The 18,401-nt window shown below is 37.5% G+C and overlaps 2 protein-coding genes across 3 annotated transcripts; one reads left to right on the forward strand and one right to left on the reverse strand.

Annotated features, from left to right (window-relative positions):
* The first annotated feature begins 719 nt into the window (after positions 1-719).
* LOC122654956 (5'-adenylylsulfate reductase-like 4) lies at positions 720-6,715 on the forward strand. Of its 2 annotated transcripts, none has more exons than XM_043849220.1 (5): positions 720-1,302; positions 4,674-4,861; positions 4,950-5,074; positions 5,967-6,421; positions 6,459-6,715. In XM_043849220.1, the coding sequence occupies exons 1-4, from the start codon at positions 1,084-1,086 to the stop codon at positions 6,410-6,412; spliced, it is 978 nt and encodes a 325-aa protein (XP_043705155.1). In that variant the 5' UTR covers positions 720-1,083; the 3' UTR covers positions 6,413-6,421; positions 6,459-6,715. The 2 variants fall into 2 exon arrangements, with proteins under 2 accessions (XP_043705155.1, XP_043705148.1); XM_043849213.1 differs by having other exon boundaries at positions 5,967-6,415; positions 6,453-6,715.
* A 1,497-nt stretch (positions 6,716-8,212) lies between these two features.
* LOC122654973 (non-structural maintenance of chromosomes element 3 homolog) lies at positions 8,213-17,821 on the reverse strand. Its single transcript, XM_043849231.1, has 8 exons — positions 17,779-17,821; positions 11,561-11,609; positions 11,230-11,473; positions 10,650-10,802; positions 10,148-10,253; positions 9,902-10,016; positions 8,394-8,453; positions 8,213-8,306 (listed from the first exon to the last, which is right to left on the reverse strand). Exons 2-7 carry the CDS (start codon positions 11,606-11,608, stop codon positions 8,415-8,417), a joined length of 705 nt encoding a protein of 234 aa, XP_043705166.1. The 5' UTR covers position 11,609; positions 17,779-17,821; the 3' UTR covers positions 8,213-8,306; positions 8,394-8,414.
* Positions 17,822-18,401: the final 580 nt, after the last annotated feature.

Below are 18,401 nucleotides of genomic sequence, written 5' to 3' on the forward strand. Positions count from 1 at the left end.
ACATTCCCAGCACAAGCTATTGGTCCAACGATTACCTGACCGGGATCGATTGATAATCGACCATTTATAGCTTGATTATAGCCCATTAAATAAGGATCATTTATAGCCGATTAGTCAATTAACCCATTTAAAGCCCGATTCCGATTACAAACCGATCTAATAGAAACGCGTCCATGTCCTAATCTATAAAAGGCATCGATTACCTAAACAAATCGAAATTATGTGGGGCCTTCAATTGGTTGGGACCGATTAGGCCCAACCGAAACCGACCGGACCGTGTAGAGGTTTCCTGGATGCAAACCTGAATGGTGCAAAATCCTGACTAGTAATTGGTGAATGTTTCAATCACGATGAAGGGTACTGATCTGCTAGCGATCAAATCAACAGCTGGATAGGAATCGGTAACGAACAGATGGATCTGGATTGGCATCTCGTGGATATTTTTGTAAATACATGTAAGTACTTGATTCAGGCTCTGATCTCATTCAGATCCGAATCCAACGGTTAAAAAAGACAGTGCAGATTTGGTATTTCTGGTCATCCGACTTTAAAAGTGTTCCTAACTCCCTGTATAGTCACTGTGCTCCACCGCTCCTCCACGCCATTCAGCGAATGTCGAATGCTACAGTGCGCAACAGTGTTAATTGTTCACCCATTTGCCGGCATGAGGCCACCACTCCACCATCGTCATTTCGTCACTCATAGGCTCATAGCCTCATAGCCTCTCGAGTCTGAACCGAATCCAACACTAACAACGACGACGACGTCTTCTCTCTCTCTCTAAAATCCAAATTCCGAAAGGTGTGTGTTGGTTGGTGGATTATAATACGTGAAAGTCCGTCACCGGCGCAAGAGCATGAGAGTATGAGACCATGAGTCTTCCGCTCCCTTTCCCTCTTTCTGCTTAATCAATTATCATCGTCATGAGACACCGGAGCACCGACGGTAAAATGCGCTGGGCTCTCTGTGCTCCTCCCATCCTTTGTCTCTCCCTTTATCCTCCTTTCCTCCCTTCTCTTCTTTTTCCTTCCTTTGTCTAGGGTTTCTCTCTGGATTTTCTTCCTCCCGAGTCCCAACCAATCCATGGCGACGAGGCTTTGGCGAACGGGGATCCTTTTACTGGTTTTTCGGTGTGTGACTTGCGCTGAGGCTCAGCCTCTTGAGGTTCCATCGTCATCGTCGTCTGCCGTTTGTCCATTGGCTTCCGTTACGGAATCGATCTTGCAGTTTTCAGATTTGTGTTGGGATCCTGATTGGCTCTCCAATGGTGCTTTTGGTGGGAATTCCGTCGGTGTTATGGAGGTATTACTGCCGATTATTTCCGTATTTTATAATTTGTCTTTCTTGAAGTTGATTGTTGTTCTTATCTGTGTGTGTGTGTGTGTGTGTGTTTGTTTGTGTTATGTTATTGAGATCGTTGTTGCTAAACACAAAATTGGTGAGGATTGGTTTGTTCCTATTCCTTTTCATCGGTTATAATTTCCCTGACTTTTCAAAGTTAAGAAATTTGGGGGGCGGGGGGGGGGGGTGGTGAGGGGGTTGTTGCTGAGTCTCTCTTGATTACATGAAACGGCTTCCGTGAAACATTTCTTTATTGAGATGATTTTTGGAATGCTTAATGAAATTGAGTAATTAGTGCAGGTAGGCAACTCTGAACTCCTTTTTGTTATTTGGGAGGATGTGGTGGAGGAGTGAGGGACGGACTGGGTTTGAAGTTGAATTATAGTTGACCTGGAGTTTTGTCTGGAATCATGAATCATTGATTTTGAATTATTCTATTTAATGCTATAATCCAAAAAGGACAAAGGAAAACCCAGGGAGCAAAACAGTAAAGATGACTCCTAAATCTTGTTAAGTTCTAAAAGCTTCTTAAGGCCGCACTTCTGCCTGGTGTAAAATATCGTTTTTTAATTCCTAATGTTACTAGTAATCGCTAGCAATATAAGACTGTGATGAAAATCCTTAGAAACAATTTTAATGTAAGTGTTGGGAATCAGAGACTGGGTTTCAGTAAATGTAAGCTGGCTCTCCAAGAAGCAACTTTCCTCTCTGAGTGCCAAATTTGATGCTACTAGATGCCCAATTTGAACAGAAAGGGAACACTAAAATGATTATGGCATTGATGGTGTTGTGGTTGTCATCTGTTAGGCATTGGTTCAACTTCTTCTTTTCCATAAGGTATGAGTCAAAACGAAACAATTAGAAATTGTGTCTCTATCTCTTGTTCCTCCTTTTTTGATGCAGATAAATCGCAGTTTTGGGCTTATTTTAGTGGAAATAAGCCTTGGGTTGAGTTACACATGTGTTGTGCCTTTGGTCCAAGGGGTTTTTGTTGTAATAAGACACTTTAATGTGCCTAGAATTTGGGTAGTAGGTAGGAATAGGGATTAGTTGGGGACCTGGGGTATTAGTAGTTGTTTTCTATTTCACTTTTTATTTATTATTTAATATTTTTTTAGCTGGAAAAGGTCTGATGTTAGCAATGCAGATTTTTTTTTTTTAATCTCTATCTTATTTACTTTCTCTAGAGTTAGTCTTTTAGTAAAATAGATTGCTGTTTTTTATAATCTTCTTTTGGATAAGGTTATCTGTAATTAGTTATGTTGTTATCTTACTTGGGTTGGCTCGCATTATAAATGGATGTAAATGCCATAAGCCTCCCCAACAATTTGAAGCAATACATCAATTCAGAGTTCCTGGATTTTGTTGTTGTGGATTCAATAGTGTGCTTGGTGGATTCCAAGTGAAGGCTTAGTGGAAGAGTGGATTTTCTTCACAGTTTTGGAGGATTTCTGCCGGCTATATCAATTCTTCTATTTTTTTTTGTATCTATTTTTATTCTGTTCTGTTAGTTCCATTTCCTATATTTTCTGTTCTACGGTCTTGTTTGTACTAGTTTCTAGCTGGATTTTTCTAATTTGAGGTTAGTCTACTTTATTTTCTCTGTAGATTACTGTTGACTGGAGTTCTTCTGTTGAGATTCTCAAGCTAAATTTTAATGGTAGTATGATCACGAATCCTTCTCCATTGTGGTGAATGGTATGTTTTATGTAGAATGGAGTGGATATTACATTTGAATATTCTGGCCCAATTGGTGAAGACTGCTCCAATTGATCAGACATCCCTCTCCCCAATAGAATATTGAAATCTGTTCAGCATTGAAGTTGAATTGGACTCTTCAAATGCCATTAGTTGGGGTGAACAGATTAATAATGGATACGTGTAGTTCATTAGTTTTAGGGATATAAACTAGGGACAATATATGAACACTTTATTTCTCTAATAATCATGATAGAGTAATTCAGTTGAGGTGGTTAGAGAGTATATGTGGTCTTATCCTATAACAGTCCATATTGGCATAATTTGGGCCTTGCTTTTCATTGCTATTTGTGTCTTTTATGTAGCCTAATCCTTCATGATAAAATCGTCACTTATCCCCCCCCCCTAAAAAAATAATAATAATGACAAAAAGATACTTTGTTTCAGTAGCAGATTTTTTGTGAGGTCTAGAGTTGAAGTTATGTCATGTTTAGACGGCATTTTTTATCTTTCCAAGTTTTCTTTCTGTGGATTTGGCACTTCCTTGTTTATCCATGCACCTTCATTTGTATTTTATTTTCTTTTCTTCTTTAAAGCTTATCACCAATTTGAGAAGAGGGAAAGAAATCGCTGTTGAGAAGTCCAGGAAAATTGTAAAGAGGCTAGAGAAGCTAAAATGCTATATTTTGTAAGAGACTTTGCCAGAACTTCCTCGGTAAGTAGGGAGTTGAAATTTGTTACTAAAAAAGCATGGTTGAGTTTGGAGAGCATGAAAAGTCTTTGCTTCAGGCAAACTGGGAATGTACTTCCTGACTTTTGGTTCCACTGGGAGGATCAGGGAATCTGAATGAAATTTGCTTATATTTGAAGATAACAGTGTGCTCATCTCTCTCTCTCAATCTCGAACCTCCAAACATTTATACTTATCATGCATGACCATTTAATCTTTTGGGGCTCTTCAGGAGCTTTTCTAGAGGATGAAGAAAGTTTGAAATTTTTATCCTGTGGTTTACCTGTTTTGTTGCTTCTTCAACCTCTCCCTCTCTCTCTCCTCTCTCTCTCTTGAGAGAGAGAGGGGGGGGGGATCATTGTTAATAATGATTTTCTGCTTGCTTGTAGATTGCTTACTGAAGAATTCTTTAGCCACTAAAGAAGTTTCAAGGGAATCTGTTGATTCCCATTGGTTTTCCTTGCTTGAAGAATGATTTTTTTTCTGGAAAGGGGATTACTTTTTTGTCTACAGTGAAACTTTGTTCATTCTTTTTCTTTATTTTTTGGGTAAAGAACCAGGTATGCTTGTGAAAATTTTGTTGTTGCTGATTTGTGTGTGTGTGGGGAGGGGGGAATGCAAGAAAGTTCTGCTTTAATTTTCCTTTAGGATTTCTTTGAGTACAACATTTCTGGTAATCAAGGTTATAAAAATGAGTGCACACTTTTTTCAAGATTTTGGGCAACAACCTTGTTGATATTGAGCAATCTGTTTCAATATACAATGCTGATTCTGTCATCCTTAGTGTTAGCTAACATTTACAAATGGCGAGTTCTTAATTTATGGCATATTGTTGGAACCTTCTACTTCTTTGTCATTTACATTTTAATTGGGCTGATGTGCATTTAATTTTTCTTTTGTGAAGGGGGATGAGATTTCATTACAGAAGGCACTGAATCTTGTTCACAGAAATAGTCACGAGTATGTGTCTGTGCTATTCTATGCATCTTGGTGCCCATTCTCAAGAACTTGTAGGCCAACCTTCAATGTTCTGTCTTCCTTGTATCCTTCTATCCACCACTTTGCCGTGGAAGAATCTGCAATCAGACCTAGGTTTGAAAAAAAAAAAAAAAAAATTAACCCTTATTTTTTACTTTCGAAAATTTTGAACCTTGAAGTTAACATAATGGAACTATTGCAGCATCCTATCAAGGTATGGAGTTCATGGATTCCCAACTCTTTTCCTCCTTAATTCCACTATGTGGGTGCGTTACCATGGCTCAAGGACCCTCAGTTCTCTTGTTGCTTTCTACACTGATGTTACAGGTTGGCCTTTCTCTTGGAAATTTTGTCTCTTTTTTTTTTTTTGGGTGGAATATCTTCTTCCTTTTCATAAGTTAAAGTAATTTTTTTCCCGATTCTCTAATCTCTATGGTCAAGTGGCAAACTATTCTTGATTTAGATTAAAAAAAAATGCTTGACATTCTCCCAGCATCAGTCGGCTGTTGAAATTAAAATTGGATTCTGTGGTGCACTTCTGTCTGCAGTTGAGATTTCGTCAATATCATGAAAATCGATTTAGGATAAATTAAATTAGGACACAACCTTTCACTGATTGAAGAGAGATGCTTTCTCTATATGTACCCATCTGTTTCTATTTTCTTGTTTATGATATGGTGCTTCTGATGTTCAACACTGCTGGATTATAAATGGTATTTCTTTTTTTCTTTTTTCTTTTTTCTTATTGCTCTATGGCCTGAACCCAAACTCCCAAGCTTAACATCTTGGTGGGCAGGTATGTTTGTGCATAAGGCCTGGCTAGCATTAGAGGGGAAAGGGACTACGTAAACCGTACCACTGCAAACATTGGTCTAATGACAGATTTCCAAACCTAGTCTCAGCTAGGGTTTGAGAACTTAGCCAAGATGGGCTTGTGTTTTGACAGGCTGTTTGATTCGTAGATTAGGCCTAGGTTCACCCTTTTTCTAGCGTAACCTTTCCCAGTTTGCATCGTTTAGATTGCAGGCAGAAGTTGGTCCTCCTTTACTAATTTGCATTAATTGACCATCTTTTGTAGCGGAAATGCTCTTCATGTTTGAAAGTGATTTCATAGCACTCTTTTCCTTTTAATATTTGCCAAATTTTAAGAATGCTCGGCTGCTTTCACACGCATTTTTATATTTTAGTGCCAGTTCTCACTGTTGATGTGGTTGTGTAGGCATCAAGCCTGTATTAGTACATAAAATGTCCATGGAGAAAAGTGGGAGCCCATCTAATAAAGCTGAAGTAGAATATTTGGAGCAGGAAAGCTGCCCATTCTCATGGGCTAGATCCCCGGAAAACATGCTTAGGCAGGAAAGTTATTTGGCTTTGGCTACGATGTTTGTGCTATTGAGGTTTCTTCATTTCATTTATCCTACACTGTTGGCATGTGCTCAATACATCTGGAGAAGCCACATCCATGACACAAACTTGGTTAGCTTATGGAAGCTTCCTCTTGCTTACCTTAATCAAGCAGTGCAGGTATTTAATATGCTGAAGGAACCTTGCAAGAGAAGCAATTTGCAGGGAGGAGCAATGAATGCCAGGGTATGGGCTTCCAAGTCGCTAGCCTCAGTTTCCATTGGTGATGCAAGCTCTAGCAGGGGGTTACTCTGGAAATGAAAGGTGATGACGATCCCCTGGCTTACTTTGGAAATGAAAGGTGACAAGGATCTCCTGGCTTCTGGCAGTAGAACAAAATGGTTAAGGTTCATACAGATGGGTTTGGCCTCCACATTTGCAATGTTGCTGAGGTTCTCTTGCTCCAGGCTGAAAATTTAGAGACCCTTTTTGGGTTTAAATTTAAATTGGGGTTGGTCCTTGGTTTGTATCTATATCCTCCTTGTCTTGGAAAATGTCCTGTATCTGTAGCGGTTTTAGTAACTCAGTTTCTAACAACTGTTAATATAATTCTCGCTACATTTATGAGTAGGATATATGTAAGCACTATCCTTTCTCTTCTTTCAAATTAACTATACAGAAATCTGTTTTCCCTGTCTATTGCTTGTGGCTCAATGAATATTAAGAACTTCAAATTGCATTAGCTGTGGTGACCGGAAAAAAATATTCCACGAGCTCTGGAACAAGAGAACCAAGCAACTCCGATGCTTGCTAGTGTAGTATTTTTTGAAATATCCTCAAATTATAGATGCTCTACATGGTTCTGATTCTCTTCGTAGGTCAAAGAGAGATGCATTGCCAGCAAGCCGGCTAACATTATCAGGTGCAGCCCGGCAAGTAAATTGGGTACCATAGGTTGATCAAGAATGACCAAGCAAAGTTAAATTCAATGGTGGTGGCCATAAAATTTCTAAGAAATAAATTGAATTAATTTCTTGAGTCATCAAAGACTTTCAAGGATCCTGCTTAATCATATTCACACTTGAATTTCTAATTAAGCCTAGAAACAAATTCATTTATGACAACCTGTTGTTGAGGCGACCACGGAAGTAGCTGTTAAGTTCCCACAAAACATAACAGTGGAGGTAATATAATCCCTCAAGACTCGCCTAGAGACCAATGTAATTGTTTCGCAAGGTTCAACTGAATGTTCTTTCCTTGTTGCTTTCTTAGGTTTTGGAATGCTCAAGATCTCTTATAAATCACAAATTTGGAAAGAGACAGATATACTTTTTTTTTTGCAGCAACAATTGAGAATTAGATATGTTTCTCTTAGGAAGGGGGACCTTCAAAAGAGTAGGTTTTCCGTCTTCTTTTTTATGCTAGTCTATTTCTTCTTTAAGAAAGGAGTTTACTTTTTTCAACAATCGATTGATTGAGGGACCTTAGCCAGTGAAGGATAGGTTTCTGCATGAACATAATTCAAAAATCCTTGATGTGGGATCCAATCCAATAGCAGGGGCCTTTCGATGAAGCTGTCGATGCTGCAGAAGTGGGCCCATTAATACTGTTAAGAGTCAGATTTGATTCTCAAGTCCCACACTACATCACTTCAAGTGAGAAGCCTGAGTTCAAGAAATGTTCAGAGCTAGTCCAATTGATGTAGATGGATCCATTAGTGCAGTAACCGTCCCTTCCTCTCTGAATTGCTTTGCTAGTCAAGTGTTCTTCACAGTAGGACCAGACAAAAGGCTGAGATATGGAAAACTAAGACAAGGATATGCTTTGCTTGGTTGGCATAAAAACACATCCACAGCTCATTTAAGGTGACTGTTGTTAAGTCATGTAATTGAATTCAGTGAACCTTAATTTTATTTCGTTCCATTAATGAATCAGATCTACAATATTATATCCTTACTGCATACAGGGTCACATGTTTCAAACTATAACCAAATAAACTGAAGGGTTGCAAGAATCTTCAATCATGGAAACTGGCAGTTGATGCAACTATGATTAGGGCCAATAACAATCTTGCCCATATTATGTTTCAAATACAACCAAGAAAACAAAAGGCCCTAAGGTTCTCCATGATGAAGAAATTCCTACTAGGTCTAGTCAAAACACAAAAGAGGATTCTCACCATCTGGAAAATTGATCATGAACAGTTCTGAATGACCTGAACAGAATGCAAACTTCAAAAAACAGGACCGTTAGGAAAACTATATTTTCTAGTGATCAAGGTTGATAGAATTTTATAACTTACATTTAAGTAAAAGATGGTGCATCAGTCAATTTCCTCAGAGGCATCATCTTTCTTCATGATCTGCTATCAAATTTTTGAACATTATTTCTGGTTACAATTAAAACATAATATGAAGCTAATGAAAATAATAAAGGAGTCTAATAACCTCATCATATCAATTATCTTCACATCATTAGTATTTCAGAAATAAAACTAGTCCTTGCACTTGTTCCCCCTACCCCGAAAATACAAAAATGACAAATACGCAGTTCTGTATTCTTTTCTTTTCTTTTTAATGAACAAAGTATGTCAAGTTTTTGACAATCAATCCTGGCATGGGACCTACTGCCTGGATGATCTGGTACCTTGAATCTAGTCCAAGAATTACCTGTACTAACGTGTTACCATTTCAAAAACAATTAAAGCTTAAGGGTATACTAGAGCTAATAATTTGATTGTAAGCTCATTGTCCAACCCATTAAAACAAGGAACAGCAAAGCATCTTCGGTCCAAGTGAATGAAAAAACATTTATAATTTTAGGCATTAGATTTCACCGAGATTAAGGCCATTCTGTATACCAATTAGATCTTCACAATGATGTAATCAGTTTTCTGTTCTGGTCCTGAATAACTGACACTTTCTTATGAGTATGAGAAATAATTGGCTTGTTAGAATTTCATCCCCAATACACAGCAACAAGAATTCTGAAAAAAGAGGCTTAGCTATGACAAGGAGCATTTATGACACTGTTCATTGACTAGAATGCCGGAAATCTAACTTCACTATATTACAGGATGCAGCTACTGTATACCAATGACACTAATGTAGAATAGCACAAAGACAGATGTTGCAGGACTCAATACTTTTACTGATCATGCCTAGATCTCCTATGCAAATAGCCAACTCAACTGGATAAAAAAAGCCATCCGTGAGACCCTGATGCATCTTTGAAAATATATAGATCCAATAGAAATCCCATAGCATTTACAATTACCTAGTACTCAAATATATTGAATTGCATGGGAAAATCCAACTGGCTCATCCAACCCCAGCAGGTATTTGTGCCACTGGTATTGAAATACCTTTGATGGAAGACTAATATGGAATATGAGATGAAAGGTTTAAATTCCATTTAAAGAAAAATTGTTCCAACTGTTTATCCCAAAAGCTCGAGCTGAAAAATAAGTGCCACAAAAATGTATATCAACATACAACATCCCCTTCCCCACATGTGTGGCTCACACACACGCACACAGGGCTCTCCATATGACACCATCACGTGGCACCAAGGGGGCACAACATGCAGGAACACAACAACACATAACACAATCCCCTTGCACTTACCAAGGATCGAAAACCCAACCTCCTGGCTTTGATGCCATATTACAACTGTTTATCCTAAAACTCGAGTTAAGTAAGAACCACAAGAATGTACATCAACTCACGACACAAATTAATGGATAACTTAAGAGTTTCAATGGAGAAATGAAAAGCACAAAATCCCAGACATTGTTATTTCCAAGTATACCTGTCCTATGTATTCTTTCACTCTCCCAATAACTGAATCATCCAATGCTCTCTCCGCAAGCTCAAAAACTATACTACTTCCATCCACATTATTGACTTTATCCTTCTGCAGATATCTACCAAAAAGAACAAAGAAGAAAATAAGATACAGAGCTGAGACACAAAACCACGGTCCATACTGTGAGAATGCTTCTTGAATTGCAAATATCATCCATTTACCATAAAACAAGAGGGAAATTGCTCTAACCTTTGCTGGACAAGAGACTCCAATTGTTGCTTAATGTTCCCAAAGACTGGATGCCCTTCATCACTATCATGTAATCCCATGCGCTTCAACTGATCCCATAGATCTTCTGCAATGTTTTCCCAAATATGGACAGCCCCAAGTAAAGAAAGAGGTAGCTCCATTAAGTTTCAAGGGAAATAAGTATAGCTAAAAAACTTAAATTAAAAAGGGAAAACTTAGCTGAATTTTATTGGCAATGATAATTTTTTATTGATGCCAAGATTATTACATGTATACCGAGTATCAGGAAAGATGGTGAACATGCAGGATATCTGAAGAGCCAGCTAGGTGAGTGTTACAGAATACCCATAAAAGGGATGGCAATCATCTATTCTCATGCAACCGTGTAAAGTTACCAGTGAAAAGGTCCACTGGACATATGGGATGTGATCTTCACTATGATTTATACTTTTCACCTTGTCCATAACCACAGAAATTAGAATTCTCCTTTCAGGAAACGTACCCTCAGAGATTTTGCCCCCAGCAAGATGTACAATACCGATGACAGCAAAAGTAAAACCAGAAGATGAAAAAGTCTTTGTATTCTCAACGTGTTTTCTGTACACCTCAGGAGGTATCTTGCTTATGATAACATATGATTTTGCATCGACAAGACCTGAATGCATTCATTGTCAGAACTATAATAAGAATCAATGAACGTTTTAAGTAATAATTCAAAAAATATCCTAGTATGAGACATCATTACGATGATGCGTGCAATCTCTAGCATGTTCACAAATGAAAGAGCCTTTGTTTGACATCAACCACATTTAGCCAGTCATTGGCAGTAGCTCAAAAAAAAATCATATTGATAGTAAAGCAACCACTAAAAAATTGTTTCCTGGAGCACAAATTTGTTAAACTGCATTTTACAAGTTTTTAATTATGAACAGTCAGGTCAGATGGGTCGTAAGTTCACAATTAAACAAGAGGTAACTTATAAACTTGGCGATTTGGATGATTAAGACAAAGTACCACTTTCGTAGGTGGAAGCACAAGCTACAGTATATTTTCTGGAATAAAAAGAGGCAATAGTTTCTCACTGTGTTGAGAAGACTGGCCCTGATTTGTGGACGAACGAACACGTTGGAGTTCCTTCATTTCATAACCAAAGATGCTTGAGAGCTTCTCTCTTGCCTCGTTTATAACCAGGGAAGGAAGACCCCGCTGCCGATAGTTTTTAGTTATAAGTTGAGTAAGTTCTTCCCTTTTAATTGGGCATCCTGAGCTCTGATAAGTTTTGTAGAGGACATAGCGGATCACTTCTGCAACAAGCTTATCTTTTTCCTGTAGCATGGATATTTCAGAGATCACAAACAAATGAAATCTTCATGCACAGCAAATCAATGAATGGAAATGAGTTACAGTAAAAACCTCTTTGGAGATATCAAATTGAGAGAAATCCTCAAGCGAATTTGCCATCCTGATGCAATAGATGTATATTAGCAATATTTTTCATAGTGGTACACAATATCTCCATGAAAAAGATAATACAGAGGGGCTAAATGAAGGGGGCTCTTTCCAAGTCTGATAAAGAAATATCAGTACACCAGGACACCCATTAAATGAAAGCAACAACAGCTGGATATGAAATGCTAATGATGCCATAGGCTCACACCAACACCTTAATTGGTAGGCATTTACACCTCATGGGGCCCTTTTTTTCCCCCCTTGAAGCAAACAAGAAAAAAGATCTATAGTGTGGCCTAAATGCTTTTGAAAACAACGTTTCTCTAATCTCTACAATAATGAGACTACCATGACAAGAGCACAGCATTGCTAAAGGAAAAACCACAATACCACATGCATCATAATAAGTTCATCAAAGTCAACATAAGAAGAAACCATAATGTTCTGATACATTAAACTTTTAATTCAGAAGTTATGCATATTCACAAGGTTGGTACTCATAGGATAAGACCAGGTCACTATCAGTTATACTTTTCTAAAGAATGCAACAGATCATATAGTTATGATGAATTGGTCAATCTTTTCGGTTCAAAAGGTGGACAATGAGAATAGTCCATTCATTCCAAAAGAGAAAGTATAGCTTCTTCCTTTCCTTCCTATGCCTTGCCTATATAGTTTGATAAGCCTTACTTTGCATGCATTGTCATACATTGTTATGGATCCATCTAGTTGGAGGAGAAGGAAAGGGAAAAGAAATTATTTTTAAAAAGAAATGTAATCATTATTGGCAATGATGGTCTAACAAACTCAATAACTTTTTAAATTCAATAATGAAGTTTTACAATACTTGTCAACCAAATTCCTTGGATTTGAAAAGTTTATATGTATATATATATATATTTCATTTGAGAAGTTTACTATTTTTTATAAGATTTCTTTTTGGCTAATAATCATGACTATTAAAGTCTTCATTTTCTTTTTAAATTCAATTTCACTTTTCTTTATGTGCCACCAAACATAGCCATAAGGGAAGGTAAGTTAAATCAAATAAACACTAAAGCGGAAGTTTTGTAATCATTACCTTAGATGATGGTGTAACTAACTCCAAAACATACCTACTTTGTTTGAGGCAAGATAGCAATTGTATGATTAGTTTGCAGACTATAAATCATTTTGCAAATTAGAATGTCGGGTTAACTGTTGCTTCCTAGCTCTGCAAGAATACTTGCACCCAATTCAGTTTCATGGGTTCATGGGCATCAAGGAGAATACCACTTGAAGTTCAAAGTATAATATACAATAGCAACATGTTTTCACTTACATATTTTATCAATCAAATGATAAGAATATGTGGCACATTTTCTTCATTATGTGATATCAGTGGCTGAAAAGTAAGTGTTCGGACCTCGGTGCAACAGTAAGGCTCCTCCATTGTGACCTAGTGATGCAGAATGATCACCAAATAGGGCTTATTTCTTTAGAAATAGGCCTAGGGTTGGGTTATATACATGTTGGGCCTTTGTTCCCAAGGGTTTTTTATGTATTAGGCCACTTTAATGAGCCTAAACTAGGGGCATATAGGTTGCATACGGGATTAGCCCAATACTTAGTTTATTTTCCTATTTTTTAAATTGAACCGGTTTAGAATTGGTTGCATCCAATTGGTTCAATTGGTCCAATTTAAGTGAAGTGTTCCTATTGGTCAATAGGTCCTTATATCCTATTGGCTAACATGGGATCTACTTTAAATTAGTTGGTTTTAAGTTAGATTCTCTTATTTTAAGTTAGTAGGGGTAGTTAGGATATTTTACTATTTTAAATTAGTAATTTGATTGTAATTAGATCTCTTCCACGATTTTAAGTGAAGAGGAAGTTAGATTGTATTAGGACTTGGCCTTTGGCCTTTCATTATAAATAAAGCAACCGTGGGAGGCTCCCCCGCATTGAGATTTGAAATTAAAATACAGAATTCGTGGCTGTCTTGCTGCTGCTCCTTGCTCTTCAAGAGTGTGTGCATCCTTGTGGGTTATCAAGGTGGAAGGGTGGGTGGAATCCTGCGACTCCTTACGCCGTGACGGCTGGGAGGGTCTCTCTTCGAAGGTGATTTCATCCTTCATCCCTTAACTTGCTGCCGGTGGAATTGGTCGCAGGTTCAAGTCTGGAAACAGTCTCTCTGCCAAGCAGGGGTAAGGCTGCATACATTATGACCCTCCACACCCTTCGCCTACCCCATCTAGTTGGGATAAGGCTGAGTTGTTTTGTTTTGAAATTTCACTTTACAATCATATTCCTTTGTTTTCAAAACTAAAATAAATTTTACATTGAAGAATATATTTACCAAATATGGTAGTGAAGGCTCCCCCATGACAATATCACTCACGTATATAGAAACAAAAATATGAAGTACAGAAGGCTTCCCCATGAAAATATCACTCACATATATGTAACAAAAAGATGAAGTACAACCTTTTGCAATAAAACTGAATCTGTTGGTAGTCCAGGCAAGAAAAAACCAATGAATTGATAGAACAAAAAGCTGCATACACCTGAAGAAAATTGCTTAGAGACAATTAACTACATTTAATTCTATACTAAAGGGCCAGTTTAGTAACCTTTCTGCTGTTTCTGTGCTGAGAAACAGAAAAAACAGTTTTTTTCCATTTCTGTGCTGAGAAACAGTCTTTGTAGCGTTTGGTAAACCTGTTCTAGAAACGTTTCCAGAACACAATTGGAATACCAATGGTGTTTGATAAAATCTGTTTCCGGAAACAGGTTCTTATACTGTTACCAATATTACAGAATCGCCCTACTACTATTTAAACCAAAATCATATTTTTGATATTACAATCAATATTTTTAAATTTAATACTGCATTTGTTTTTAAGAATTTACTTTAGTTAATAGAAATAAAAAAACGGCATTAAAAGTGGTTGGAGTAGGGTTTGAGCTAGATGTCATTTTGATAACATATCTGTAAGCAATTGGAACAGATGGTTAATCAAGAAGAAACTAGTGAATATCAATAACAAGAACTAACACCATTTCCTACTTTTCTAGTGGATAACTTCATAATCTCTAAATTCTAATAATGTATACAAACACAGGGGTGATACTTGGCTGCACCTACTACAAAAGCAATCAATTTGCTATAAGATCTCAAACAAAAGGCAAAGACCTCAAAGAATATGTACTGACTGAACCATTCAAATGTTTCTGAAATGTATAAGTAAAAGCTATATGCAGGTATTATATACGATTCCAAGTACCACTCCAAAGGTGCAAATTCAAACTCAGATTACCATTCATCTCATTCATGCTCATACTTTGATGATAGTGACAAATTTAATAAAGTTCACTGAGGCCAGAGGTATAGATTGGGCTTAGTATTTTAACGGGTAAAGTTTTAGTGTTCTGGTTCATAAATCCCACTAATGGGGTTAAGTAGTACACACATATGTAATGTTCTTTTGTCATATTTCTTTAATTGTAGGTTGTTGAGTCAAAGTGGGAGTCAATCAGACCTAGTTTGATTATGATTTCTATCAGTTACAAAAGTGGTCTATATGAAAAGGTTTAAATGTGGACATAAGGTTCTATTCTGGTGGGTTTTTATAAATTGAATTGTTTGAAGATGGTCTTTGGTTCCAGTTCTGCTGCTTTCTCAATCTACTTGTTGATGATTCATACATGAAGAACTATTCCAGGTCATAATATGTTCAACTAGTTGGTCTGTTTCACTGTTCTTCCGGACCATATTGCCATTCTGTTAATCCTTCCCAATTACTCTTTATCTCTGATAAAATAGCAGTAGTTTCCTAAACCAAGAACCTGCACATGCCTTGATTGATCATCTTCTTGAATCTGTTTTCAAGAAAACTTCATTATATGCTTTCAATCTTTCGAAATCCTCTTCCTAATTCTCCTTCCACTATAGTCAGCAGAAATGAACTTCCAATCCAACAGATTGGGTCCTCATACACAGAGAACCTACCTAACTTTACTCAATAACTGGAAGGGGAAAAAAAGTTCATAAGGAAAATTAAAGAGTGAAGGAAACAATATAAGACCTTCTACTCAACAACATTGAGCAAAAGGCACACTTCACAATACTCAACTACAGTGACCCACTGAAAAGTTCTGCTGGAGGAGGGAGTTGGAATAATAGATGTACAATCTTTTCTATTCTAAAGGAAGGAATCCCCTTTGCAAACTCAATGATTGGAAATTCATTGTACAGTCAAATAAATAAGCTATTCAGCAAATTTTGACGGTCAAATCCTTGAAAACCCTGCATATAGCTTAAACATTAGAGTCTGTTTGTCCTTGTATTATCTATGACATCTTGAATAGGTATCTTCACCTCATGTTTAAGAAAAGCCTGCAAAGATCTCAAATTCCTCTTTCAAAAACCAGAGTCAGCATCACTAATGATCCTTGTAATTTTTCAGAGATCTTTCCTACAGTCTCCCTCAAAAGGCATTCCACTAAAACTAACATCAGAAATTGGCAGAATTCAAGAGTGTCTGCCATTTCCTACTGGAAGCCCCAATTTATACACTGCAGGACCCATGGTGTTTTAATTCTCATTAAAATTCTGAGATATTTAAATGCAAATAAAAAATTGGAAGAAAAAAAATTACAAATTTATCATCATGAGTTCCTGTTTCTAGCTGTCGTTATACCCAAATTTAACCACAGCCAGCAAGTCTTCCCAATTTTCTTCTTTGAAACTCTAATTCTGTTGTTTCTTATTCTTTCTTTTTCTAGTGATCTTTGAATGTATAAAATTGTGAAATATCATCCAAACAGGATTAGAATTTGACTCCATCCACATAAGCCAAATGTAAATATTTCCTAACCAGGGTAACAACAAATGTCATAAGCATGAAAGGAACGAAATACAAGAGACCATTGCAGGTTTTAATCTTTTACACAACTTCATGGTTTTCAAATGATTTAACAAGTTGCACCCAAAAAAGAATTGATTTAACAAGCATCCATGAACGAAATAAACATCATTCACTCACCAAATACCAAGACTATTGGCAAGCTTCGGGTGCAAGAGAGCTTTACCTGAAGCAGATGGCTGGAATCCCAAAAGAGAGCTAGACACAGATTAGGAATCGATTTCAGTTACTAAACCCTGCAAAATAGTGTTATTATTAAGGTTTAGAATCGGTTATAGTTCCTGAACCCTGCAAAATAGGGATGGGGACCTCAGGTTTACAAAATTGGGAGGGGGATGGAGAGGGAGAGGGCCAGCAAGAGGCTGCTGGGAGGAGGATAACTGAAGACCCTAAAATTGGGAGTAGCAGGCAAGGGTTACTCAAGCGCGCGCACACACACACACACAGCGCGAGAGAGAGAGAGAGAGGAATTCGTACCTTCAACAATGGCGATGGAGGTGAATTGCAGGAGTGGGGTGAGGTTGCTTCGGGTGAGAGACGAGCATTCTTCTAGTTCGTACCTTCAACAATGGCATAGACGAGTTGCACGAGTGGGGTGAGGTTGCTTCGGGTGAGAGAGGAGCATTCAATCGAAGAGAGGAGAAGACGAGTCTCTAGGTCGTGGGTTCTTCCTACAACATTTGAAGGCAGTGATGGATAAAATCAAATGAAATCAAGCCATAGTAGATGCATAAACTTTCAAAGAATAAAAATGACAAATCCAGAACCAAACCTCAAAAATTCAGAATTTGAAGAATATCGCTCAAAGGTATCTCACCAACTGAAAAATGATAAAACAATACGACAGAATGAAGTTAAAATACAATGAAGGCCAAAGAAAAATCAAGTCCTTCAACAAAGATGAAAACTCTTGCTGACATTTACCTATCCCATTAACGGGGAAAAAAAAAGAAGAAAAAAAGGTCTAATAAAATTAAAGGAAATTGATACGATTGGTTGATCGGAGGACTCAACCTGTAAGTCGTTTCAAGTTTCAACTGTCACGACCTTCTCAAGAACTCCCAGTACACTGAAACCATCCAATTTTGTACTAAAAAAAAATCAGAAGTAAGCAAAATTCACAGGGACAAGCTCAGGAGAACTTCCCTATATATAGCCCAAAAAGTAAAGCCTACCCAGCCAACAGTTCAAAAGGATCCAGTTGTTAACAATGAGACAAGTACGACTAGGCAAACCATTAGGGTTTAAAAAAAAAAAAAAACATCTGCAACTGAACTGATCAGCAATTGCAGAAACTGCCGCTCTCGCTTCTCACCCAAACCGATTACAGTAAGAGAAATAACCGGCTAAAAAAAATACAGAACAAAAAGGAGAGAGGGATATTGAAATAGAAGGAGTTACCGTACCAAACTTCCGATTTCCAGAGAACCCTAAAGCTCTGCAACGTCTTTCAAACTCCACAATCCAGAGAGGAAACAGAAAAATAAAAATGATAGCGCGCCATTGCGCTTGGAGGGTAAATTGGTTTTGGAGGGAAACGCTACTTCAGAGCAGCTGCCACACGCCCACAGTATTTTATGTTGAAGTTGATGTGTCCATCGGCCCTTCTTACCCAACCTAGTTGTAATGATGTGAATGAATAGCCGAAATCCGTTTCCGTATCCGTTTAGTTCTATCCGAAAGCTAAACAGAAACGGATATGGATAGGCGAAGAGCTATTTTTACATGTAAACGGATAAAATATCCGATCCATATTCGTGTTCGTATCCGTTTAACACTATCCAAATCCGTCCGAAAACTAATCGAATGCGGATACAGATGCGGATGTAGCACTATCCGAGTCGAATCCGATCCGTTTACATCCCTACCTAATTGTTACAATTGCACACGAAAAAACT

This window comes from Telopea speciosissima, chromosome 1 (assembly GCF_018873765.1).
Source record: "Telopea speciosissima isolate NSW1024214 ecotype Mountain lineage chromosome 1, Tspe_v1, whole genome shotgun sequence".
In the NCBI taxonomy this organism is placed as follows: Eukaryota; Viridiplantae; Streptophyta; class Magnoliopsida; order Proteales; family Proteaceae; genus Telopea; species Telopea speciosissima.